The 27,872-nt window shown below is 41.3% G+C and overlaps 1 protein-coding gene and 1 long non-coding RNA gene across 3 annotated transcripts in view; one reads left to right on the top strand and one right to left on the bottom strand.

Annotated features, from left to right (window-relative positions):
* The window catches only part of LOC130297749 (uncharacterized), an 85,836-nt gene that overhangs the window by 39,423 nt on the left and 18,541 nt on the right, over positions 1-27,872 (top strand). The gene's annotated exons all lie outside the window — the stretch shown is intronic.
* ANKFN1 (ankyrin repeat and fibronectin type III domain containing 1) overlaps positions 10,459-27,872 on the bottom strand; it is a 597,928-nt gene continuing 580,514 nt past the window's right edge. The window contains exon 20 of one of the 2 annotated variants that reach the window (XM_056550604.1): positions 10,459-10,575. In XM_056550604.1, the coding sequence (XP_056406579.1) occupies positions 10,559-10,575 (17 nt within the window). In that variant the 3' untranslated portion in view covers positions 10,459-10,558. Of the gene's footprint in view, positions 10,576-11,948; positions 12,041-27,872 lie in introns of those variants that run through there. The other variant, XM_056550603.1, reaches the window with a different exon arrangement.

Here is a 27,872-nt window from a genome sequence, read left to right as displayed (position 1 = left end):
TGCGGGAAGGCAGTTCAGAGCAGAAGACTCCCGGAAGACAGTGGAGGCAGGTGAGGGGACCTCCGGCTGCCATGCTGGATGATCGGATCGCCCATCTTTAATTTATTTTCTGTCATACCACAGTGCTCTCTTCTGACACCTCTGTCCATGTCAGAAACTGTCCAGAGCAGGAGAGATTTGCTATGGGGATTTGTTCCTGTTCTGGACAGTTCCTGACATGGAGAGGTGTCAGCAGAGAGCACTGTGGTCAGACTGAAAAGAACTACACAACTTCCTCTGGAGTATATAGTGAGACAGTGTGGCAAGAAAAGGGTGCATTTCCCCTAGCTAACCCTGGAGAAACCTCCACCTGTGGCCTAATTAATGAGGTATCAGAGAGGGGAAGTGATGTTTAAAAGGAAGTCAAACAGAATAATCTGGGCTCTCCCCAGAAGACAGCAAGGTGGCTGTGGGTGAAGGCAGGGGTCCTGCTGAGGAACATACAGCCCGAGCTGTGAGTGGCCCCAAGGAGTGGCGTGGACGAGATACACAGCAAGACGTTGCAAATGCTCTGTGTGAACAGTGAGTAGAAGGTTGCAGGAGGCATAAGTTTAACTGGCCGGGAAAAGCCCACCAGTTGATAGACAGGGCATGCAGTATTGTTCCATTAGTGACTGGACGGTCTAGGGCTTTGTTTTGTTCCTGTGTTATGTTTTTATTTATCTTGCAACCTGTCTAATAAAGCTGTCGAGGAGTCAGACTTACATAAAGAACAGTTGTTTGCCTGCTGATTGAAGTGGAAACATGTCCTGTGGCGGTGTCAAGGACCATCCCAGAGCTATCCCCAGGGAGAAATCCTTACAACAGCAGCTGATAAGTCCTGGAAGGATTAAGATTTTTATTTAGAAGCCATTTACAATTCTGTATAACTTTCTGGAGCCAGTTGATATTAATTTTTTTCCTGCCACCGGAGTACCCCTTTAACAGACGGATCAATTGAAAAGAAAATTGTAACGAGCTTGCCATTGGCTTGTATTTTCAGTACAGATAAAATTAATTTAACATGGATAATGACATTTTTGTCTGCCATTGGTCATCATGAATGATCATCGCATGTAACTTATAAGGGAGGGTCAGGCAAAATGGGCGTAATTGGTGTAATATTAGCATATGTGTATGGCCAGCTTTAGAAAAGAGAAAATAATAAGAGGTCATAATATGAAAATAAGGCTGTTTTTGTAAATATATGTATATATATATATATATGCTTCTAACCAGGTCTGACTAAAATATGATAGTTTAGAACACTACTGACTCTCAAGCAGAATAGAAGATCAGAGTTTGGGTAGAATGGCTCCCAATTGTGTATTCAGGGAGACAAGTGATTTTCAGCCCATTTAGATAGCGTGTACTTATCTAAGTGTTTCAGTCAGGCAGGAAATTCTTCTTTGTTTTAACAAATCTTTTTGCTTTGAACTACTGCAGAATAGGTAACCTAGAAAGACCCTATCACTAGCATATCACAGCATGACTGTTTGTCAGATAACATAGTGCTTGTGGCGTGTAAATTAAGTGACATTGCATTTCAATAGGATTTAACACATTCTCTCAGACCACTGAGAATTTTTATGGACATTATTTATTTGCCCGGTTTTCTGCTTATTATTATTATTGTTATTATTTACAAAGGCAAATACAGGATTTAACATACTCCTTTTAGTTATTTATCCATTATAGTGTATGCAGTATTATACCGTATTTATCGGCGTATAACACGCACCCTCATTTTTTCAAGGAAATTTGAGTAAAAAGTTAAATAAATGATAAATAAATTATTTGGAAGCTCTGAACTTAATGCTACATCATTCCCCCAACTTTGATTCCCCCATTTGTCACATTTTCCCCCCTCCTCCTCTTTCTGATTCCCCTGTGCCACCTCATTCTCTTCCCCTCTGATCCCCTGTGCCAATATATCCCCCCTCTGTCTGCTCCCCTGTGACCCATCTTTCTCCTGTCCGTCTGCTCCCTTTTTTTCCCAGTTACCTGACCTGTATCTCCAGACACGCTCCGGCAGGCTCAGGTTCAGGAGGCGGGTCTTGCAGAGCTGCGCTGTCAGTGTAGCGCTGATGAGTGACGTCATCTGCACGGCCCCTCAGCGCGTCATCAGGGACGTCACTTGTCAGTCCTGTCGGCTGTCGCTGGTTACTGATTCAAAGTGGCCGCAGCGTTGGCTGCTTGTTTTAGATCAGTGGTGGCAGGATCCGTGGATGATTTTTTGGCGAATAACATGCCTTTTTTTTAAATAGTTGTAACTAGATTAATAATTACTTATTTTGTAAGTAAAAAAAATCAATAAATGCAAAACCAACATTTCTCAAAATAAAATGCGCAATATAGACCACTAGCAAGTAAAAAAAATTCACAAATCTCCCCCTACAGTTTATATAACCTACTGCTTTACAGGGCTTCAGGTTTACAAAAAATATATCCCTAACTTTTCTTTTACATGTGAATAAGAAAAAGTAAATAATAAAATTGCAAATGGTAGCACAGCTGCAACATAAAGACAACCACAAACAAAGAAATAAATACAAAAATACAATATCTATCTATCTATCTATATATATATATATATATATATATATATTTATATATATATATATATATATATATATATATATATATATATATATATATATATATAAAACTCAACGTGCGTATGTATGTATGTGTGTGTATGTTCCAGCATCACATCCAAACGGCTAAAGATATTGACATGAAACTTGGCACACATGTTACTCATATTCAATGTGGAGGTAATGACCAGCAGGCCAAACAGTACCCGCACTCACCGAACAGTAAGCGTCTTCAAACTCCGAAATTGGACATCACTCGGCGGGGCTAAAGGCAGGGACAGGGGACGCTCAGAAAGATGTTACTTATATGTCAACAACAAACATAGGATAGGTGATTTAACCCTTACTCACCCCCATTTGCCAGGGGCGGGGTTTATGTTTAAAGTCCCATACAAGTCAATGGGAAATATATGTTACTGCATAACTTCCAAACGGCTGGAGATATTTCGATAATGCTTGGTCACATGTTATTTATATGTCCACTTAAAATATAGGATACTTAATTTAACCCTTAACTACCCCCATTTGTGAGGGTCGGGGGTGTTGTTTAAAGTCCCATGCAAATCAATGGGAATTGTATGTTTCCACATAACTTCCGTACGGCTGGAGATATTTCAATAACTGGTACACATGTAACGGGTCGGGATAGGAGGTTGACATAGGAGGACGGGATAGGAGGACGGGATAGGAGGACGGGATAGGAGGACGGGATAGGAGGTCGGGATAGGAGGACTGGGATAGGAGGTCGGGATAGGAGGTCGGGATAGGAGTTCGGGATAGGAGGTCGAGATAGGAGGTCGGGATATGAGGACGGGATAGGAGGACGGGATAGGAGGTCGTGATAGGAGGTCGTAATAGGAGGACGGGATAGGAGGTCGTGATAGGAGGTCATTATAGGAGGACGGGATAGGAGGATGGGATAGGAGGTCGGGATAGGAGGATGGGATATGAGGACGGAATAGATGGACTGGATAGGAGGATGGGATAGGAGGACGGGATAGGAGGATGGAAAAGGAGGACGGGAAAGATGGACGGGATAGGAGGACGGGAAAGGAGGACGGGAAAGGAGGTCGGGATAGGAGGTTGGGATATGACAACAATATATGAGGACGGGATATGAAGTCAAAAGCTTCCTCCTTTGTTTATTTTCCTCCCCAACAAGGATTAGGAAGGAAAAACCAGGCAACGCCGGGTACTCAGCTAGTATAATATATATATATATATATATATATAGAGAGAGAGAGAGAGAGAGAGAGAGAGAGAGAGAGAGAGAGAGAGAGAGAGAGAGAGAGAGAGAGAGAGAGAGAGAGAGAGAGAGAGAGATATATATATATATATGTATGTGTGTGTGTGTGTAATTATGGCTTAAAACAAATTAAATAATTAAACCCATCAATACCATATAAAAACTGCATGACTGTATTTAAAGGGGTACTCTGGTGGAAAACATTTTTTTTCAAATCAACTGGTGCCAGAAAGTTAAACATTTACCTTCTATAAAAAAAAATCTTAATCCTTCCAGTACCTCTCAGCTACTGTATGCTCCACAGGAAGTTCTTTTCTTTTTGAATTTCTTTTCAGTCTGTCCACAGTGCTCTCTGCTGAGACCTCTGTCCATGTCAGGAACCGTCCAGAGTACAACAAATCCCCATAGCAAACCTCTCCTGCTCCAGACAGTTCCTGACATGGATAGCGGTGTCAGCAGAGAGCACTGTGGTCCTTGTCCATCAAGCTAAGACAGGGTAAATTTTAAGTTTGCCCTTTCCCCACTTTTCATACACTAGTATTATACTATAATATACAATAATGTTGGGAGGGTTCCTGTTGACTTATCCCTGCCCCACCACCTTGATGGATACATCACTCCCTGTTTGGGTACAGGCAGAGAAGATCTATCATCAATGCTGATGGGGCAGTAAGAAGCCACTGAGAACACCCCGATGAGTTGTGGTTCAGGCAGCATGAAAGTGATGACAGGTTCCCTTTAACAGCCCATTTCTTTAAAGGGGTATTCTGGCCAAATATATCTTATCCTCTATCCAAAGTACAGGGGATAACATGTCTGTTCTCAGGAGGCCCGCCACTGGGACCCCCCGCGATCCCCACACAGCATTCGCATTCTGTGCGGGGCTGCCGCTCCATTCTCGGAAACCTCTTTGTTTTCGGGACTGGAGAAGTGACGTCATGCTACACCCCCTTGTGTCATCACGTCTCCAGTCCCGGAAACGCCCCCTCCATTCATGTCTATAGGAGGGGGCGTGGTTTGACTTCACTTCTCCAGTCCCGGAAAGAAAGAGGTTTCCAAGCCTGGAGAATCCGAGAATGCGGGTGCTGCATAGAGATTGCGGGGGGTCCTGGGATCAGACATCTTATCCCCTATCCTATAAGATATATTTGGCCGGAATACCCCTTTAATGGTGAGACTTCTATTCACAACTCTATTGCAGAGGACATACTGTAATGTGTTCTATTGACAGTATCTTGTTCATGGACCATTTAAAATGTTTTATTTTAAAACAATAACGATAAATCTTTCTCGCGGGTTTTCTTTTTCCTTTAAGAAGTATTCCTTTGAGATGGTTCTAAAACTCAATGCTAGTAGTGTTTAATAAAGGTTTCCCTTTGAAGTGTGCAAAAAGTGTTTCAGGTTTTTTTGTCCAGTTTTTTTTTGTGTGACTGGATATGGTACAAAGGTTGTGTTTGTCATTGGCAGAGCAGGACTTGCAGTTTGTTTAATATTTGTTCTGTACATGAAATCATCTGAAGCTTCTTTAATGACCTAATTTAACCATTCAAAGACGTATTTCAATGAGAAGAAGCCATTAGACACCGGGGGACTGTGAGGAATTATTAGGTGTCTGTACAGAGTTAGGTTGGAGCTTTTATTGAAATGTAAAGGGGTATTTCAGCTTTATACAACTTATCCCCAATCCAAAGGATAGGGGCTAAGATGTATGATCACAGGGGTCCCACCGCTAGGGACCCCTGCGATCTCAGTGCAGCCCCCAGCATTCTGTGTGGGGCGCTGCCTCCGAGATGGGCGCCAGACGTCACGACCATGCCCCCTGGCGATGGCACGCCACACCCCCTCCATTCATGTCTATGGGAGGGGGCGTGACGCCCCCTCCCATAGACATGAATGGAGGGGGCGTGGTGTGATGTCACTAGGACATCACATCCCGTTCCCGGAGGCAGCGCCCCACTCAGAATGCCGGAGGCTGCACCAAGATCACACATACATCTCATCCCCTATATTAAGCCGAAATACCCCTTTAATGCTGAAGTACCAAGTCAGGTGACATGTGGAGAGGCAGAACAATATGCTACCTTTTAAAGAAGTATTCCGGCTAAAGACATTTTTTTAGCTTTCCACTGGATAGTCAGTTGGATCCATCTTCCAGAAGTAATCGCCCGTCTACTGGTAGAGAAATATTGCACCTAATAGGAATGCTATGAATACAGTCCTAGATAAATATCCTCAGCAGCAGTATATTGGTGAATGCCAGAGAAAGTTGTGGCGACAACATGTAAACTATGTTAATGAGTTCGGCAATTAGTGTTTCTCGCCTCTAAATTTAAAGGATGATATCAAAGTGTGAAAAATAAATATTGAAAATGGACTTGGTGAGACATTCACAACTACTTGTTGTTTAGTTGTTTTTTTTAGACACTTATTGGTATTTTGGTAAAACTACAACATCGGTCAACACTACTTTTATTGACATTCAGGCATTTTGAGGTTAAATTTGTGGCTCTGATTCTAAATATGGTATAGGTTTTGTTTGGTATTAAATGATGATGGATACCCCACAAAAAACACATAAAAAGAAATAAGTATATAGATAGATAGATAAAAAAAAAATCAAATATTTATTGGTTAGTTTATAGGCTTACTCATAAATTACATGGATATTGCATCAGGTCCTCCACCCCTTGCTTCCCTTAACCTTTCTCTAATTTACAGATCGAGGAAGAATGTCTGTGGAACTTACCTGGTGAGTTAACCCCTTAAGGACTCAGGGTTTTTCCGTTTTTGCACTTTCGTTTTTTCCTCCTTACCTTTTAAAAATCATAACCCTTTCAATTTTCCACCTAAAAATCCATATTATGGCTTATTTTTTGCGTCACCAATTCTACTTTGCAGTGAAATCAGTCATTTTACCCAAAATTCACGCCGAAACGGAAAAAAAATATAATTGTGCGACAAAATCGAAGAAAAAACGCCATTTTGTAACTTTTGGGGGCTTCCATTTCTACGCAGTACATATTTCGGTAAAAATGACACCTTATCTTTATTCTGTAGGTCCCTACGGTTAAGATGATACCCTACTTATATAGGTTTGATTTTGTCGTACTCTGGAAAAAATCATAACTACATGCAGGAAAATTTATACGTTTAAAAATGTTATCTTCTGACCCCTATAACTTTTTTATTTTTCCACGTACAGGGTGGTATGAGGGCTAATTTTTTTGCGCCGTGATCTGAAGTTTTTATCGGTATGATTTTTGTTTTGATCGGACTTTTTGATCGCTTTTTATTCATTTTTAATGGTATAAAAAGTGACCAAAATACGCTTTTTTGGACTTTGGAATTATTTTGCGCGTACGCCATTGACCGTGCAGTTTAATTAATTATATATTTTTATAATTCGGACATTTATGCACGCGGCGATACCACATATGTTTATTTTTATTTTTATTTACACAGTTTTATTTTTTTTATGGGAAAAGGGGGGTGATTCAAACTTTTATTAGGGAAGGGGTTAAATGACCTTTATTAACACTTTTTTTAAACTTTTTTTTGCAGTGTTATAGGTCCCATAGGGACCTATAACACTGCACACACTGATCTCCTATGCTGATTACTGGTGTGTATTAACACGCCTGTGATCAGTGTTATCGGCGCTTGACTGCTCCTGCCTGGATCTCAGGCACGGAGCAGTCATTCGTTGATCGGACACCGAGGAGGCAGGTAAGGGCCCTCCCGGTGTCCGATCAGCTGTTCGGGATGCCGCGATTTCACCGCGGCGGTCCCGAACAGCTCGACTGACTAGCCGGGACACTTTCACTTTTGCTTTAGAAGCGGCGGTCAGCTTTGACCGCCGCTTCTAAAGGGTTAATACCGCACATCACCGCGATCGGCGATGTGTGGTATTAGCCGCGGGTCCCGGCTGTTGATGAGCGCCGGGACTGACACGATGTGATGCGGGGTCATAGCGCGACCCCGCTTCATATCGTGGGAGCCGGCGCAGGACGTAAATATACGTCCTGCTTCGTTAAAGGGGTACTCTGCTGGAAAACTATATTTTTTTTAAATCAACTGGTGCCAAAAAGTTAAACAGATTTGTAAATTACTTCTATTAAGTAATCCTTTCAGTACTTATAAGCTTCGGTATGCTCCACAGGAAGTTCTGTTTTTTTTGTTTTTTTCATTTCTGTCTGACCACACTGCTCTCTGCTGACACCTCTGTCCATATCAGGAACTGTCCAGAGTACAAGCAAATCCCCATAGCAAACCTATTCTGCTCTGGACAGTTCCTTAAATGGACAGATGTGTCAGCAGAGAGCACTGTGGACAGACAGAAAGGAAATTCAAAAAGAAAAGAACTTCATGTGGAGCATACAGCCGCTGATAAGTACTGGAAGGATTAAGATTTTTTAATAAAAGTAATTCACAAATCTGTTTAACTTTCTTTTCAGTTGATTAAAAAAAAAATGTTTTCCAGTGGAGTACCCCTTTAAAACTTCTGGCTTGCTTTATTTAGTTATATAAATGGATATACTATGTGTCCATTTAGATGACAATATAGGAGAGTGCCACGGATATTCTCAATGATCTGGATATTGCTATATGCCTTGCTAGCCCACTTTATTACCACTAAGCTCCTGAGGTATAGCTAGTGAGGAAAAGAGACAAAAGTGAGTGCTGGTGCTAATGATTTTTGCCTTTTAAGTGCCAAAAACATTCTCACCACCATGTAATTTGATGAACATCCCTGGACATCTTACATGTACCCATCCTATTGTTTGTACCATTTGTGTTCCCTACCATGCTTTGCTCATCCTCCCGACCTCATTGCCACCTTCGGATTTGTGTTTTGGACTAAATTGTAACCAAAACCCTTTTAATTTGTACTCTCAAGCTCTTTACTAGATTATACATCATTGCATTGTTATTTGTCTTTTTGTAAATTTGAATAAAACCAGATTTGAGAAACAAAAAATCATACAAATAAATGCTTAAAGGGGTATTCTGGGTTTATACATCTTATCCCCTATAGGGGATAAGATGTATGATCGCAGGAATTCCTCCACTGGGCACCCCCACAATCTCTGTGCAGCCCCCGGCATTCTGTGCCGGGCGTTGCTTCCGAGACGGGGACGTGATGTGACGGTCACGCCCCTCGTGATGTCATGCCATGCCCCCTCCATGCATGTCTATGGGAGGGGGCGTAATGGCTGATAAGTACTGGAAGGATTAAGATTTTTTAATAGAGGTCATTTACAAATCTGTTTACCTTTCTGGCACCAGTTGATTTGAAATATTTTTTGTCCCCCAGAATACCCCTTTAAGGGCCCTATTCCATCATAGATCAGCATTAGCATGGAGAGATGCAGGAACAGTTGCTGGATTATTTTTGGAAAAAAGTTAACTCCAGGTTGGTGCCAATAGAGTGGGGAGTGACTGTTAAAACATAACTTTTACTTATTAACAATAACATTTTATTAAAATCCAAATCCCATTTCTTGGGAACAAATACAATGTCCTAAGTCCTGCCGGACAAAAGGTTCAGAAGGTGACCCAGTTCCACAGCGAGCTGCAGTCACCACAATTCTACCAAAAAATACACATATAGCTCAACAATAGCTCATGCACTGTATCCACAATTTGTCATGGACAGAGTCCATAAATTAACTAGATGGTTTCTCGACACGTTTCTGTCGAGATAGAACAGCATCCTCAGGGGAAACCAAAAAGAATATTATATAAAGTGCAGTTTGCATACAGTGATTCCAATGCAAATCTTATAGACATCCCATACTGCCCTATGTAAGTCCGATGCTTATAATGTCAAGTATGCCGATATATTAGACTTCAGGCTGTGGGAAAGCAGAAAACCGCAGGACTCCTGAAAAGAAATAAGCAATTGATTGGTTGTGAGTAATGGACTTGGGGGATACCTGTTCTATTTACAGAGGGACACAATCCTAAAGGTTATCATGTATTGTGTCTCCCCACACCCTATATTTGCTTATTTCTTTTCAGGAGTCCTGCGGTTTTCTGCTTTCCCACAGCCTGAAGTCTAATATATCGGCATACTTGACATTATAAGCATCGGACTTACATAGGGCAGTATGGGTTGTCTATAAAATTTGCATTGGAATCACTGTATGCAAACTGCACTTTACATAATATTCTTTTTGGTTTCCCCTGAGGATGCTGTTATATCTCGACAGAAACGTGTCGAGAAACCATCTAGTTAATTTATGGACTCTGTCCATGACAAATTGTGGATACAGTGCATGAGCTATTGTTGAGCTATATGTGTATTTTTTGGTATAATTGTCGTGACCGCAGCTCGCTGTGGAACTGGGTCACCTTCTGAACCTTTTGTCCGGCAGGACTTAGGACATTTTATTTGTTGCCAAGAAATGGGATTTGGAGTTTAATAATATCTTATTGTTAATTAGTAAAAGTTATGTTTTAACAGTCACTCCCCACTCTATTGGCACCAACCTGGAGTTTACTTTTTTGTTGTTGTTTCTGATGGGGAGTTTGGGTTATCTGCTAGATCCGTCATTTTGATAGCAGCTTCTATTTTTTCTGGATTATTTTTGGGGCCTTTTTCTTTATTCGTCCATCAGCCATGCATCACCTATTACACAAAAAGATGTGCGGCAAAACACAACCATCAGCCAACAGATGAATGTTTTCTTGGTTGTCAGCTGGTTGCTGGACCTATTAACACAGCGAAATATGTGTTCGGCAAATAATCGCTCAATGTAATAGGGCCTTCACATTCTTACTGGCTTAAAGGGGTACTCCACCCTTAGACATCTTATCCCCTATTCTTTGGATAGGGGATAAGAAGTCTGATCGTCGGGGTCCTGCCACTGGGGACCCCCGCAATCTCAGCTGCGGCACCCCAGACATCCGGAACTTTTCTCCGTGCCGGATGACTGCCGATGCGGGGCGGAGGCTTGTGATGTCACGGTCATGCCCCGCTCGTGACGATGCGGCCATGCCCCCTCAATGCAAGTTTATGGGAGGGGGCATTATGGCCATAGACTTGCATTGAAGGGGAGTGCCCGTAACATCACAAGCGTGGCACAGTCGTGACATCACAAGTCTCCGGTGCTACACCCAACACTCTAAATGAACGCTGGGTGCAGCAGGGAGATCACGGAGGTCCACAGTGGCAGGACCCTCATGATCAGACATCTTATCCCATATCTATTGGGATAGGGGATAAGATGTCTAGGGGCCAAAGTACCCCTTTAAACTAGTCCTTTGCATGAACATCAGACCTGGGCAACTAAATACGCAAGTTTTCAAATGTGTACACTACAGATATTAGTGAAATAATATGTGAACTTAGTCTAAACTCTAAAACATTGTCAAAGATCTTTTGTTATCTGGTGTTGATACATGAGCAATAGATAGCAATCTGTACAAAGACATTGTGGTATGGTGCTAGGCATAGTGGCATACTATGAATTTATTCTTTTCTAAAAGAAAAGCTCATCATGACCATGAGCCCATTTGCTTCTATGGGGATCAATATACATAACTGGCTACTGATAACGGTAAGAACTATAGGTGTCTAAATATTTTAACAGTATGTATGCTGGTGTACATAATAGTGATGAGCGGCAGGGGCCATATTCGAATTTGTGATATATCGCAAATATATGGACAAATATACGTCCTATATTTGCGAGATTCGCATATTCTATATATCTGGAGTTATTTTCGCATGCGCATATGCGCATGCGGATAACTATCTACCTATCTATATTATCTATCTATCTCCTAATATTCTTTAGTGACAATATTTGCAAATATGAGGATATTCGCAAATATTCGCATATTCTCATATTTTCAAAAATTCCCCCTCCAGTCTAATACAGTAAATCGTATAGGAGCCTTCTTTAGACCACAAGCTTGAAGCAGGGAGGGATGAGATCACTGTGATGTGTTCTGTGGGGAAAAAAATTACGAATATTCGTAATTGTGGATATTCGCGCTCAACACTAGCACATAATACAAATTCACCACTCTGTGCATTAGAAAGCCTTTTATTTAAATATAGACTTTAGAAAATAATGCAAGTCGGCATAAAAAGTTGACAATTTGCATTGGAAAAAACATTACGTTTGGAAAAGACAAAAGCACACATCCATGAGTCCGAAAACATAAAAATCTGTAAAAGTAAACCAGAAATTACAAACGTGCCAATACATACATGACCGTCTTTACATTGTGAAGAAGTCTTATTAAAAACTGTGCACAATATTGGCGGCGTGAACTCAAGACCGCCTAAGAAAGTGGACATGTGTGAAGGATGAAGGTGGGGTTGGTCTTTATTAGCACAATATAGTCACTTGGAATTTTAATAATTACGCTACAATCCTTCAAACACAAAAGAGAAGAAACAACAGAGGCATCGGCCAGATTAAAACAACTCACAGCAAAAATGCATGAAACATGCGAGAACAGCACCCAGATACATGTAGACATGCACATCGAATATTTGTTCAGGAGATGCATTGTTCTTCCAGTTAAACAGTCTATAATTCAAGTAGAAGCTCCCGTGTTGTGAAGTTCTTTCAGAACAGAAATTACTTTTGGAAAATAAATCTTCCATTGAAATACTGTTCCCACCTGGAAACCGGTCTAAATATATCTCAACAAACTATCACATATGATTTATTTAGATGTAAAAGGGTTTGCATAAGTAACAAAAAATGAGGAACTTGCATATCCAATGCTGTCAAAAGGATTTGGTTTGGCGCCGAACAGGACGAGATGTAAATATTTACTTTTTAATGTAGTTATCTTTGTCAGTTTTTTAACCTATTTGCATAAAATACATGTTACTTTTTGACTTTAATAAGCTTTCTTACTTGGGCATGGACATTTTAAAGGGGTCCTAGCCCCTAGACATCTGATCCCGGGGGTCTCGCTGCTGGGGACCCCCTCGATCTCCCTGTAGCACTCATTGCTCGTTTAGAGCGTCGGGTGGAGCACCGGAAGCTCATGATGTCACAGCCACGCCCCACTCGTGATGTCATAGCCACACCCCTGGATGAAAGTCTATGGGAGGGGGCATGACAGCCGTCACGCCCCCCCCCAATAGATTTGCATTCCGGGGGCATGGCCGTGACATCACAAGCCTCTGCCCTGCATCGCCAGTCATTCGGCATGGAGCAAAGTTCGCTCCATGCACCGGATGTCTGGGATGCCGTAGCCGAGATCGCGACCCCTGAAATCAGACATCTTATCCCCTATTCTTCGGATAGGGGATAAGATGTCTAGGGGCGGAGTACCCCTTTAAGAGGATCTCTGCCTAAATTTAATTTCTAAATAAATCTGATTATTATGGATATTTGCCATGCCTCCCAGACCTAGCTGTTATTTTTTTTATACCAATTTGACCTAGACCTAAAGACCCGAGTACCTTCAGTCAGGCTGGTTATGTAAGTTGCCCGGCCTGGATGCCGGGCAACTTACTAACTAGTAGACTATCCATAGTAAGTAGTTTGACTCAAATTTAGACAGTAGTATCAATCAGATTTTCTAATGATGTCTTTTGATGTGCTTTTGAGAAATATGAAAAGTTTTGGTTGGTCTGAGTTTGTGTGTTCAGATTGCGCTAACCATATTCTCTCCCAGTTCCATGTGTTCTATCATGCAAGTCTAAAAGACCATCTCTGTTTAGCCACATGCTTCTCTCTATACTCCTAAGAATCAATCAGTCTGAGCACTTAGATCCTGATCGAGCTAAACTTTTGATGTGCCTCTAGGATATGTCAAAAGTGTATTTAAAGGGGTATTCCAGCCAAATACATCTTATCCCCTATCCATTCTATGTGGGGCTTCTTCTCCAGTCTTGGAAACTTCTGTGTTTCCGGGACTGGAGATGTGATGTCACGGCACGCCACCTCCATTCATGTCTATGGGAGGGGGCATGACAGTACTCACGCCCCCTCCCATAGACATGAATGGAGGGGGTGTGCCATGATGTCACATCTCCAGTCCCAGAAACACAGAAGTTTCCAAGACTGGAGAAGAAGCCCCACATAGAATGGATAGGAGATAAGATGTATTTGGCTGGAATACCCCTTTAAATACACTTTTGACATATCCTAGAGGCACATCAAAAGTTTAGTTCGATCAGGATCTAAGTGCTCAGACTGATTGATTCTTAGGAGTATAGCCCTCCGCGATAAGACAACATATCCCCTATGCTTTGGATAGGGGATAACATGCATTTGGCCAGAATACCCCTTTAATTGACAGGTAAGGTACACTTTAAAGGTAATGTGTCATCCAAAAATGACCTGTTTTTAACCCCTTGCCCCAAAATGCCGTTTATGAACAGTGCTGCGGCATGGCAGGGTTATGAAGCCAGGACCGTGCAGGTATGATGCGCGCTCAGCTCCTTAGCTCGCTTCATTACCCTGCCATGCCGCAGCAGCCAGTACCCGTGACTTATGCCGGACATTGCTGTTCAGGCAGATGTCCGGCATTAACTCTTTGACTCGGCGGTCAAAGTTGATTGCTGAGCCTAAAGTGAAAGTGAAAGCTTCCCGGCAGCTAAGTCGGGCTGATCGGGACCATCCGCGGCGTCCCGATCAGCTAGGACACACAGGGAGGGTCCCTTACCTGAGATCCAGGCAGGAGCTGTCAAGCGACAATAACACTGATCAATGCTAAGCTATGGCATAGCATTGATCAGTGCCTGCAATCTGTATAATGCATGTAATAGTCCCCTATGGGCGTTTTTTCTTCACTTTTTTCCGCACAGTTATTAATTTTTTTGGCTTCTGATTAGATTTTTGGATAAAATGACTGATATCATTATAAAGTAGAATTGGTAGAATCCATCATATGGATTTTTAGGTGCAAAATTTAAAGGGTTATGATTTTTGAAAGGTAAGGAGGAAAAAACGAAAGTGCAAGAACGGAAAAATGTTATGTCCTTAAGTGGTTAAAGAATTTTTGGTGTTGGTATTTTTGAAAACTTTCTATTGTATTATCTATATTTTACAATAATTCTTAAATCTTGGCCACTGGCTTAAAACTAAGCTGAGGCTTCCCTTTCTGTACAGATCATTTCCAATTAATGCCTTTCTTCTAAGCACAGACTGGAGTACAGTGAAAGGGGACACTAGTAAAGAGATCTACCACCATTCACAGCAGAGATCGCCCTTCCCCTGTAGAAAAACCATTTAAAAGGTCACAGAGAAGGCCCAGTAGCTTGGCCCAGTAGCTTCTCCAAATCAATCAATCTTGATACTGACTATGAACAGACTGTAGCCAATGCAATTGGCTCCATGGGCAAGCTTAGATACCGCATACATAGAATTTGACAGAAAAAAGCACCATGGAAAGCTTTGGCTAAATAAATCAAATTTTTTTTATTTTCATCTCAGGTAGGACTTGCCCTTTTTTGCTATATAACCCAAATAATGGGTGTACATGTGGCTCTTCTAGTAATGTTGAGTTTCTTAGTTCTTGCCAGGGCATAGGCTCCACAAGCCTGACATAGCTAAATCTGTGCTGTTCAAAGTTTTCATATATCTCTCCGTTTTTTAAAAATCCATAATGGGGATAATCCACTTTTTGAGTTTTTTTCCACCATTATTAATGGTGTGATGCACTTACCGCAGATGCATGTAATATGACTAGAAATAGCTTTCTAGACTCAAATATTTTAACAATTGTTTTTCTCACTTTACTTCTACATTATGCTTTGGTTATAGTATATTCCTGTTAAAACTATGGGTCAATTATGGTTGTGTGGGTTTGGTTAAAATCAGGAAAAGCAATGCCCGAATGCCATATTAGAGCATATAAATGTAATTTAATGGGGGGGGGGGGGGGAATGCTTGGGATCCCTCTCTATGAATGAAGTGCTGTAAAACCAAAAGGGGTATTCTGGGTTTATACATGTTATGCCGTTTCTATCACCCCCGTGATCTTGGTGCTGCTCCCAGCATTCTGTGTTTCCAAGACCATGGACGTGATGTCACGGCCATGCCCCCTCGTGATGTCACACCACACCTCCTCCATTGATGTCTATCGGAGGGGCCGTTATGACCATCACGCCCCCTCCCATAGACATGAATTTAGGGGGCGTGGCGTGACGTCACAAGAGGTCCTGACCGTGACGTCACTTTGGATAGGGGATAAGATGTATAAACCCGGAATACCCCTTTATCGTTTCAGGTCCCATTTCCCCTTTCACACCAAAGAAGCGTGAAGTCAGTCTAGTGTATCTAGTCTAGTTTATGACTTGCCATACACGTGGTACTTTAAAGCCAATCAAAGTCCTATGGGATAATTCATATGGTCGATTGTGCCAAAAACATGCCAAACTAAAGTGACAGATCACTATTGGTTAAAAAGAAATACAGTAAGTGGGCAATTAGCCGAACCTGATCAATCATGCCAGACAGCTTTTTTTTCAGCCAAAACTGTCGGACTTTTGCCAAAAATAAGTCTGTGATCAGCCATCGCAAACAATTGTTAATGCATAATTTTTAGATGACGGAAACCCAAAATGAATCAAACTTTCCATTTTGGCCAACCAGTACCTTATGTGTATTGCCAGCCTTACCCATGAGATCTCAATGAGCTTGCAGGTGGACAGCCAAGAATTTCTTTTACTGTCCTTTTGGTAATAACAGTTTTGAAATCATGCTTAAAGGGATACCACAGCCAAACTTAACTTATTCCCTATCCACAGGATAGGAGATAAGTAGCTGTTCGCAAGGGGTCCAACTGCTGGGACCCCCACGATCTCCCGAACGGGACCCCAGCTCTTTCAGTGAGGAGCGTGTGGTGTCTACTCCTAGATGGCACAGGCTCCATTGATTTCTATGGGAGCACCGATGATGCCGAGTGCTGGACTTGGGTCTCTTTGGTGCTTCTATAGAAATCAATGGAGCGCATGCTGTCTACTAGTGTTGGGCGCGAATATTCGCATTTTTAATTTTTATTGCGAATATCACAAATTCGCCATATATTCAAAATTACGAATATTCACTTTTTTCCGCATATGCGCATATTCCTTCTTTTCACATGTGGGCTAGTTAGAATGATACACTTGTCAGAGGTTCTCAACAACATCCCTAGCAACCAATAGTAAAGTTGCTCACCTCCTCACTGTTTTCTTCCTCGAATATGCGAATATGCAAATATAAAGAATACGCAAAATTCTCAAATATAGGACGAATATTTGTCTATATATTCGCGAAATATCGCAAATTCGAATATGGCCAATGCCGCTCATCACTACTGTCCATCGCAAATGCTCCTCACTCAGAGCCAGGGTCTAGTTTTAGAGATCACAGGGGGGCCCAGCAGTGGGACCCCCCGCGATCAGCTTCTCATGCCCTATTCTGTGGATAGGGGATACGTTTATTTTGGCTGCAGTACTCCTAAAGCATCAACTCATGGCTGACTAATACCTAACACAATTCTTTTGGAAAAAATGTTATTTCATGCCTTTTCCAGTGTAACTGATCCATCTTTTTAGTCATTACATTTAGTAGGTAGTTTTAAAGTCTAAAGGGGGCACTATGGCTATAAATAAAAGCATTTTGAGTTTACTCAGGTTTCACTTTGTCTAACGCTACAATTTGAAAGCCCACACGTAGCCATTGTGTATATCCAGTGTTTAAAGGGGTACTTCGCTCCTTAACATCTTATCCCCTATCCAAGCGATAGAGGATAAGATATATGATCACTGGGGGGGGTCGCCGATGGGTCATCCGGTGCACAGAGCGGACTCTACTCTGTGCCGGATGGCGGACAACCACAGCTATGTACTAGCCATCAGATCGCGGGGTGTGCAAGCGGCCAGACCCCCCGCGATTGGACATCTTATCCTCTATCCTTTTGGAAAGGGAATAAGATGTCTAGAGGTGGAATATTCCTTTAACACCATTTCATTACAACCAGCTGTAAAGTACAAATTCAGGTAAAAACAGATTTCTTGCAAGTTCTACAAAGTCCGAAATGTTTCAAAAAGTTTGATCAACAGTCAAGATATCATACACTGCTGGTTATCGTTGTGCAAAAGCAGACATTATATACAATACAAGTTCAAAAAGTTAGTCCTTTGCATATTTATAGACTTAGCTTCACCAAGAACAATTAACAAAATATTTACTACATACAGTAAAGGCAGGATTTGACAAAAAAATAGAACCTTCTCGTAGACCGGTATTTGCAACCATTCAGGTCAAATGCAAATTATCAGGTCAAATTATTACACTTCTATGACAAGCAAATCGATGTCTATTTTTAAGATTAGACGGATCAACCCAGACCCTAAAGACATATACATTGTGTCTGGGTCATGTAAACAGTTGCCTTGGGACAACAGACTATAAGCCATATTACTGTAAACATCAATGTAAAGTATTGACATCTGAGTTCAAATAAAACACCTGACAGTTTCTGAATAATATCAATATATTGTATATATATTTATAGACTTTCCCATCATCACATCTCCAGCAATATATGTTTTCACCGTAGACCTGGCTTGGCATAAGTCAGTGGTCTCAAACTGTGGCCATCCGGATGTTGCAAAACTTCAACTCCCAGCATGCCCGGACAGCCGTTGGCTGTCCGGGCATGCTGGAAGTTGAAGTTTTGCAACATCTGCAGGGCCACAGTTTGAGATCACTGGCATAAGAAGAGCATTAAAAGAGTACTCCGCCTCTAGACATGCTATCCCCTAACCAACATGTCTGATGGCTGGGGGTCCGGCCGGCTCTACGATCTCTGGGCCGGCACTGCAGGGTTCATGAACACGTAAGCCTGGTGCTTCCTTGTTCGTGACGCCAGGCCTCCTCCATTTATGTCTATGGGAGGTGGCGTGACGGTTAGTACAGTGATTTGGCACGGAGCAGAGTTTGCTCCGTGCACCGGATTACTGGGGTGCCGTGGTGGAGATCTGGGGACCCCCACGATCAGACATGTTATCCCCTATCCTTTGTATAGGGGATAACACGTCTACGGGCAGAGTACCCCTTTAATGGGATTGAGCAACTAACTTCATTTGACTTCAAATAACAAGTAAATGCCCCCAAAAATGCCCATTTTACACCTACAGTAGCTCGTGCATCAGCCTCAGCATATGCACCAATATTTCAAGGCAACATTTATGACAGTTTGAATTGATATATTGTGAACCAGTATAAAACTTTATAAAGTTAAGGAAGTGAATGAAAGTTGAATTGTTATTAGAAGAATAAATTACATTAGTCGTGTTACAGAAAAATTAACTAAATATGACAATATAACAATTCTACATACTAAATGTTCTCTGGAAGGGTGAAAAATACTTGGCAAACAAACAATCTGATGGGTAGAATTCCAACTTGCCGATCCTTTTTTTCCCCCAGCTATCAGCCTGGACCCAAAGATGGGCTCTGTTAAAAAATCTCTTTAGTATGGCCAAATTGAATAACAAAAAGAGTTCTGTATCTAGAGAAGCAGTGAGTGTTTCTTCTGCTCCAAGATTCTGCACACGGCACTTGTCGACCAAATATATGCAATCTGGGGCATGCTTGACTTTTCCTTGACAATTGACATTGGGGAGAGAAGGATCGAGCAGTTGGATTTCACCATGTCTGATCCTCTTACTCTTGGGAGAGAGAAGCCACCACCAGAGATGTTTACCAGTGGTTTACCCACCTCTCCCTATTAAAGTGGTACTCCACTGGAAAACATTTTCTTTTAAATCAACTAGTGCCAGAAATTTTAACAGATTTGTAAATTACTTCTATTAAAAAAAATCTTAATCCTTCCAGTACTTTTTAGGGGCTGTATACTACAGAGGAAATGCTTTTCTTTTTGGAGTTCTTTTTGGATCTCTGCTGACCATTGTAGGAACTGTCCAGAGCAGGGGGAAATCCCAATAGCAAACATATGCTGCTCTGGACAGTTCCTAAAATGGACAGAAGAGGTCAGCAGAGAGCACTGTGGTTGTGACCAAAGAGGAATCCAAAAAGAAAAGAATTTTCTCTGTAGTATACACCCCCAAAAAGTCCTTGAAGGATTAAGATTTTTTAATAGAAGTAATTATCAAATCTGTTTTTCTTTTAAAAGCACATTGATCACGCTTAGTTTGCATGCATATAAAGGGTCATGAGAGACAGTTGTCTGACCAATGGCACTCTACTGTGCATGGCCAGGTTTAGAAGAAGTTGTTTACATAAGGTCCCGCATGCTGTATTTTGCTGCAGCTGATTTTGCTAGTCATTAACTTCAATAGCAAAATACAACACCTGTGACCCTACCCTTAAAGAGGGTGTCCAGGAATAGAAAACCAGAGCCAATTTCTTCCAAAAACAGTGCCACCCCGTCCTCATGTTGTGTGTGGTATTGCAGCTCAGTTCCATTGAAGTGAATGGAGGCAAGTTGTCACACCGCACACAACCTGAGAACAGGGGTGTCACTGTTTTTGGAAGAAACTAGCTCTGGTTTTCTATTGCTGGACAACCCCTTTAAAGGAAACCCCTCTTGGCAACATCTTCCTTTTAAGCTATGAGAGCTTATGAAATTAAAGTTACTCAAACAGGATGCAGTGTAAATAGAACCTATGCCAAATGCTAACAGCAAAACAAACTAAATGTCCATTTTTATTACAATATGTAAAGTAGGATGTGCTCCAGCGACCCATATCATTGCCAAGAAATAACAAGAAAAAACTACAGTTTTTTTTTCATGAATTCTGATAACAGTAACAGTGCTACTCATATCTCATTGAGAAAAATTGACAGTGTTTGTAGCGTAAAAGATCACAAACACATGTGCTTAAAATGTCCCACATAGACATGACAGAAGTTTTGATCAGTTGGGGTCTGATTAGAAACGAACAGAAAGAAGAAAACATTAACGCGTTTCCTTCCCCGGCTCACAGCGTTCTACATCCGGCTTCATAGGATGGCACCGTAGACTTAGAATGGGGCAGCCTAGAGAAGCTGGAACGGAGACAGGGGCCTCATCAGTGGGGGCCTTAGCACTGAGACCCTGACCAATCAAAACTTTTCATTGTTTTCTTTTAATTGACAGGTACAGTTGAAATCTACTCAACATAATGTGATTATTCCAAATCCTATTATTATTGTATATTGCTTCCAATGCTACCGTGTTTCTATAAGATGATTTTCACAGTTATCGTAGTAAAAATACTTCAAGTCAAAAAGCTTGAAAGCATTTACACCTTTAAAGGGAAACTGACAGATGGACCAACCTCTAAACTGGATATACAGGTGTTTAGTTTGGGTGATCCTGAGTAAAACGATGTATTCCTTACCACAACTGGTTCAGCCGTTCCCAAGATATAGCACAATCTTGCAATATTTAAATTAACTCTTACCTGCACTGGAGGCGGGTGTGAAGACTATCTGCACCTCTGACACCATCCGCTGGGTCCCATTCGCCAACCCCGGTCAAAAAATATTCATCTACCTTCCTCTCCCACGTCTCCATGATGAGTGGGCCGGTGTAAACAGTGCAGATAGTCTTCACACCCGCCTCCAGCACAGTTAAGAGTTAATTTGCATATTGCAAGATTGTGATATATCTCGGGAACGGCTGAACTGATTGGAGTAAGGAATATATTGTTTTACTCAGGATCACCCACACTAACCACCTGTATATTCAGCTTAGTAGGGTTATTCTTTCTGTCAGTTTCCCTTTAAGCAAAAATATGGTGACAGATGGATGTGGTTTATGAAGTCATTCAAGTTTCTTTTCCTAATATTTTTCTTCTTGCAATAACTGACTGGGTTTACAAATATATTATTTATTCTCAAACATGATATTCAAATAAATTAGACTTTTCATTGTTATTCTCCAGTTTTTTTTGTAATTTACATTACAAATTAAGTTTAAAGATCTTTTTAACAAACCTTTAATTAAAAAAAAATACTTAAAAAAAACATAAAACCCTGTTAATTTTTAATTTTAAGCCATAAAAGACTTAACTTGACAATACACCTAATTGTGTCCACCAAACCCACCAATTTCATCTGAAAAGGCCAACAATCTGTGTATGGAAGCCTTGATGGCAGATGGCAGGAATTTGGGTATCAACATATCTGATCCTTTAGATCTCTTATGGAGATTGCTTTACCGAACTGAGCGTGCATGTGTTTGGAATGTATTTGGAGAGATAGCTGGTGACTGACCGAGCATTGTATAATTTGTGTATGGCAGCTTTACACTTTATAAGAGACCAGAGAACTACTATGGGGCCTTTAGATAGTCTATTCTCATTCGCTACTGGGTTTTGAGAAGCGGTTTCAGACCTCCCCCTTCTTGGAAACTCCTCTATTAGCAAATAAGGGCATGAAATTGGGAAGAGGCATAAAGTAAAAACAAATAATACTTATAAGTAGCAATCTAATAAAATATTAATTTAATGGTCTTTTGGACTGGCTACTTTACCAATTTTTTTTATGCATCACAACCGGTGCCCATAAGAGGACTGTAGAATCTTCTAGTGAGCTAAGGCTTTGACACCATAATGGTCCAACATGAGGTTCCTTAGGGCCACCAGTGAAGAAGATTTAAAGACCACGTCCACTTTTTATCCATTATTACAAAGATAGATGGGATACTTTAACTTTATTTGTAAAATCGACCCTAGAGGCAAGTAGTTGGCTCCAAAGTCAACCCCATCCTGCCGGATCTTTAGGACCCATTACTGTAAGAGAGGTAGACCAGTCACATCCTGGTCCAGCAAGAGACCACCCCATTTGAAGAACATTTGATCATGATAATAACACTTTTAGGCATAACATGTAGGAAGAATCCCAATGGGATCCCAATTAAATATATAGATTTTCTGGAATAATACTATTTTGTACCCTTTAATGAACCCAGTTTTGAACACTGTTTTCCATATATTTAAGTAAAAAATAAAATATGAATGTTATCTGTTTTCAGTAAACACTTAAAATGCATGTTAGGGGGCTGGTCTATTGCAATAGGATTGATCTCAGTATCCAAAATAATCAGTTCCATCTGTACGTACACCATCAATACTAGGTTGCCACCAATACCATTTGATCCTAATGAAAATTACAGTGATGTTGGAGGTAGATCATGGGCATAAACATGTGCAGATGTATAGTGTTCATGATCTATTACCCCATCTCAATTGCTAGTATATGCATAGGTAACATGTGATTGCTTTACATTGGGACATTTCCGAATGGTATAACCTGAAGCTTAAAGGGGTACTCCACTGGCAAGCGCTCGGAAGTAAATGGTCCGAATGCTGTTTTCCCACTGTAGAGGTCGACCACGCCCCTCGTGACATCATGGCCACGCCCCACAATGTGGGGGCATGGCCGTGATGTCACGAGGGGCGTGGTCGACCCCCGCAGCGGGAAAACAGCATTCGGAACATTTACTTCCGAACGCTGGCCAGTGGAGTACCCCTTTAAGGTTGCATTGACAAGAATAACAGTCCAATGCCTTAAAACTTTCTATGACTCCATACATTAGACTTATTATTATATCGATAGCAGTTGACCTGCAACCGCACGCACTTAAGACTTGCACATACACGCATGCTAAGTATACAAAGATGACCTTCAACGGTGTCAATACAGAATAAATACTCATATAGAAAGCAAATGTAGAAATACACTAAACATTTCCAGAAAACAGAGTCTCTTTTAAGTTAAACATATTTGATGCACAGATGGGTTGTTGGGAAACTCTTTAGGTGGAATTAGGCAAAAGAAAGTTCCATAATAAATAGGTATTGTCCTTAACATTTCATTTAATGCCAAATTTATAGTTTTAAGCTGGGGTATATTAATGTTAAAAGGCACCCAGAATCCACAGACTAGTGCAATGCGTCTTAGGATGTTACTCAGGATGTTGTGTAGGTTTAAAGGGGTATTCCAGAGAAAAAACTTTTTTTTATATATCAACTGGCTTACAGATTTGTAAATTACTTCTATTAAAAAATCTTAATCCTTCCAATAATTATCAGCTGCTGAAGTTGAGTTGTTTTTTTCTGTCTGGCAACAGTGCTCTCTGCTGACACCTCTGCTTGTCTCGGGAACTGCACAGAGTAGAAGAGGTTTGCTATGGGGATTTGCTTCTACTCTGGACAGTTCCCAAGACAAACAGAGGTGTCAGCAGAGAGCACTTAGACAGAAAAGAACAACTCAACTTCAGCAGCTAAAAGGTACTGAAAGGATTTAGATTTTTTTCCTGGATAACCCCTTTAACATATGCCTTATTTATTTAGAAGCTTTGACTATAAGGGCTTAATCTCACTTTCCTATATCACATCTATTGTATATTGATTCTCATTTTTTTTTTTCATTGTAAAAAAAACAGTAACACTACATTTACTTATTTGTTTCATATCTCCAGATTATTTTTAAGGTCCATGGCATTTCCTTTTAAAAGTGAAATGAAAAGAAAAGCATGTTCTGTTTTTGTGAAGTCACTTTTTTTTTTTACATTTGCAATTCAGCAACATTACAGTAGAAGTATGCTTACTCATTTAACAAAAAAGGACAAATGCAAATTAAAATTGGGCAACTTAATTAGAAAACAAAATACAGAAAAAACAGATACAGTATGGACCCTTCCGACCAAACCACAAAAAAAAAAAAAAAAATTTGAATTGCACATTCAAATTTAATTCAAATTTTGATACAGTAGTGTCAAAGAAAAGGGGTCAGGTTGACTGTACCTTTTGTTTTAATGGGTGGGGATAATCTTATAAAAAAAAAAAGGGTTTAGGAATCGAACCTAGGGACATAAATTTCCCCTGTTAGGGCCCATTCACACTATGGAGTTTCCATTTTTTTAGCCTAAATTCCAAGCAAAATTTTAGTTGCATGAAAGTACCATTAAAGGGGTACTACGCCACTAGAAATCTTATCCCCTGTCCAAAGGATAGGGGATAAGATGTCTGATCACGGGGGTCCCGCGACTGAGGACCCCTTCTATATTCTTGATACAACCGGTGGTCGTTTAGAGCGTTGGGTGCAATGCCGGAGGCTCGTAACATCACAGCCACACCTCGCTTGTGACATCATGGCCACGCCCCTCAATGCAAGTCTATGGGAGGGGGTGTGGCGGCCGTCACACCCCCTCCTATAGACTTGCATTGAGGGTGTGTGGCTGTGATGTCACGAGCCTACGTCCCGCTAGTGATCCGGCACGGAGCAAAGTTCGCTCCATGCACCGGATGTCTGGGGTGCCACGGGACCCCCACGATCAGAAACCTTTGGATAGGGGATAAGGTGTTTAGGAGAAGAGTACCCCACACTTCCCCACACTTATTTCCACTGTAAAATGCTGCATGACATAAGGACCGATTTGGGCCACGCAGATTTCACGAGTGTACAAGCGGAATTCTGAATCGTTTAGAGTGTGAACAGGACCTTAAAGACTTTATCGTTGTTTCAACCAGCAGCAGAAGAGGCCCTGTCTAAATCTTTGCGTTATTAAGCCAGTTTTATGGATATTTTGCCTCTGTTTAATAGCCACAGACCCGGCCTGACCGCAGGCCCAATGACCATACTGGCAATTTGGGTCATCAGACCAGGGCTTGCGGCTATAAAGACATCCGTGTGAAACCAGATATAGAAAGCAATTGCAAATCGTGCTACACAGAGTTCTGAAATAGAAATGAAAACAATAGCAATGTGGATACTTTTTGGCCCCCGTGTATTCATGGGTAAATGTCGATACAATGTTTGCTGTTACATAATATAAACTATTTCTTACAAGGCAAATTGCAAAGGTTAAAGTGTAAATAGCAAGGGCTAAACCCATCTTGAAGGATCCTGTCAGATTACGGCTGCGCGCTTATGTATACTAAGAAGGAGCAGAAGTGTAGGGGTTAGTAAATATTGTCTTTTCAATGGTGGAACATGTGATACCAAGATGGAGTCATGCTCGTGTGTCTCTAGTGCTTCACCGAGGATAAGAGACATTAAGATTTGCTTCCAGGGTTAAGAAAACAAACAGATCCTGACTCCACCATGGCTGGAGTGAGACACTTCAAAAGGAATCACCGTGATGAGTAGATTGGATAAATAAAACCCTGTCAAGAGATTGCAAATGACAGCGCTCCCTGCCTGCTCTGTGGAAATGGAGCTGTCATTGATGGGAATGTTCTCCATAAGCTGAGAGGTGAAAGAATTTTAGTGAGGTTAAGCATGTTTTGCTAGAATTGCATAGCACTTAGTAGACCCAGAAGAATATTGGTAAAGCTTTAAAGATAACCAACAAACATGCTCCAGACATCTGGATTACAGGTTCATGCAATGCTACATTGTTTCAAGGTCTATATAGGTTGCGTTGTTGTACATCCTAATTGTAACTAACATATTCTGTAAGTTGTTTGGTTAAATGTAAAAAAAAAAAACTAACTACTGCCCGGTAGGGCTCTAAAAGAATAAACAGTAGTGCAGGCAGCACAGCTATAGGGTCATATTTAAAGGGGTATTCTGGCCTTATACATCTTATCGATAAGATGTAAGATGGCAGGGGTCCGTCGCTGGGACCCCGCGATCTCGGAGCAGCCCCCGGCATTCTGTGCCGGCCTCTGCCTCAAAGTTGTAAAGTCACAACCACGCCCCCTAAGTGACTTTGTATAAATTTCCCCAAAATTTTGCAATTATAAATTTCCTCCTCCCCCATATGTAGGAGATTCAGCTCTACCAGGTCTCAATACACACAGTGCTCTTTTTCCTGAAGCTACACAGCCACCCTATAGAATTTCTCTGGCTCCTCCTTCTAGAAATCTTTATTACCAGCCTGAAGAAGAGCCATTGAAAGCCCAAAATGTTATTTTTAACGAATAGCCCAACTGGGAAGGGGAGAGCCCACATATCATTGTTCCAAAAAAATGGCGTTTTAATGACTAGCCCGTAGCTGCCAATAGGTCCAGGAGGCAGGCCTTTGTGATGGGAGCCCCACCTCTCAACCATTGGCCCCACCTCTCAACAATGATTGACAGCTCTAGTGTCCATTCAGAAAACCACTAGAGCTGTCTATTCTCAGGAAGCCTGGGAGAAGAGCTGTGGGCATAACATTCAAACACTGTTTTCTTGGAAAGTGCCTGACCAAAAACAAAGGTATGTGTGCTCTCCACACATAAATCATAAATTCATTGAACCTTTTCTCTGGCGGGGGATTTGTTTAGATTAGCACGAGAGATGCCAGTCTTGATGAATTCCTCCACTTAGAATTTATGTAAAATGATAGATTCCCTTAAAAGGGTACTCCACTCCTCAGCATTTGGAACATTAAGTTCTGAACGCTGGGTGTGGGCTTCGGGGGTTGTCATGCACACTTGTGACGTCACACCCCACCCCCTCAATGTAAGTCAATGAGAGGGGGTGTGACTGCCATCACGCCCCCTCCCATAGATTTGAATTGAGGGGGTGTACCGTGACGTCACAAGGGTCAGGGCGTGATGTAACGAGGGGGCGTGGTGACCCCTGAAGCCCGCACCCAGCATTCGGAACTAAATGTTCCGAAAGCTGGGGAGTGGAGTACCCCTTTTAGTTGCTCCAAATAAAATAACGGTCAACGTGATGGGCAGGATTTTTATCCAAAAATTATGGAAAAAATTTGCAACTTTTTCGGTGCCTTAAAAGTAAGTGTAAACTCTTCATAAATCTCTCCCAATGTTTTCATTTCTCTAAACTGAGGACACAGGTAGGCCTTTATCTAATTCGGCACTGGAGATGTTTTGGACTACAACTTCCATAATCCCTTGACAGCATTTTGGCTGTCAAAGCATCATGGGAGATCTGACGTGCCTAAGGTTGCCTATGCCCTATCGAGTTTATCCTAGAGCTGGCAACAAATGGTGAGAAAAATGCTTGTTTGGAACTTGCTTTCTAAAATAATTCCAAACAGTCCATAGAGATTTGTAATTATTAAGTAAAATAAATAAGTATTTGATGGTTCTGTTCAGAAGTCTATATCCTATAAACTCTGCCTATATTGGCTTA

The sequence above is a fragment of the Hyla sarda genome, chromosome 13, assembly GCF_029499605.1.
Source record: "Hyla sarda isolate aHylSar1 chromosome 13, aHylSar1.hap1, whole genome shotgun sequence".
Taxonomy (NCBI): Eukaryota; Metazoa; Chordata; class Amphibia; order Anura; family Hylidae; genus Hyla; species Hyla sarda.
This window is presented reverse-complemented; position numbering and strand designations above follow the sequence as displayed.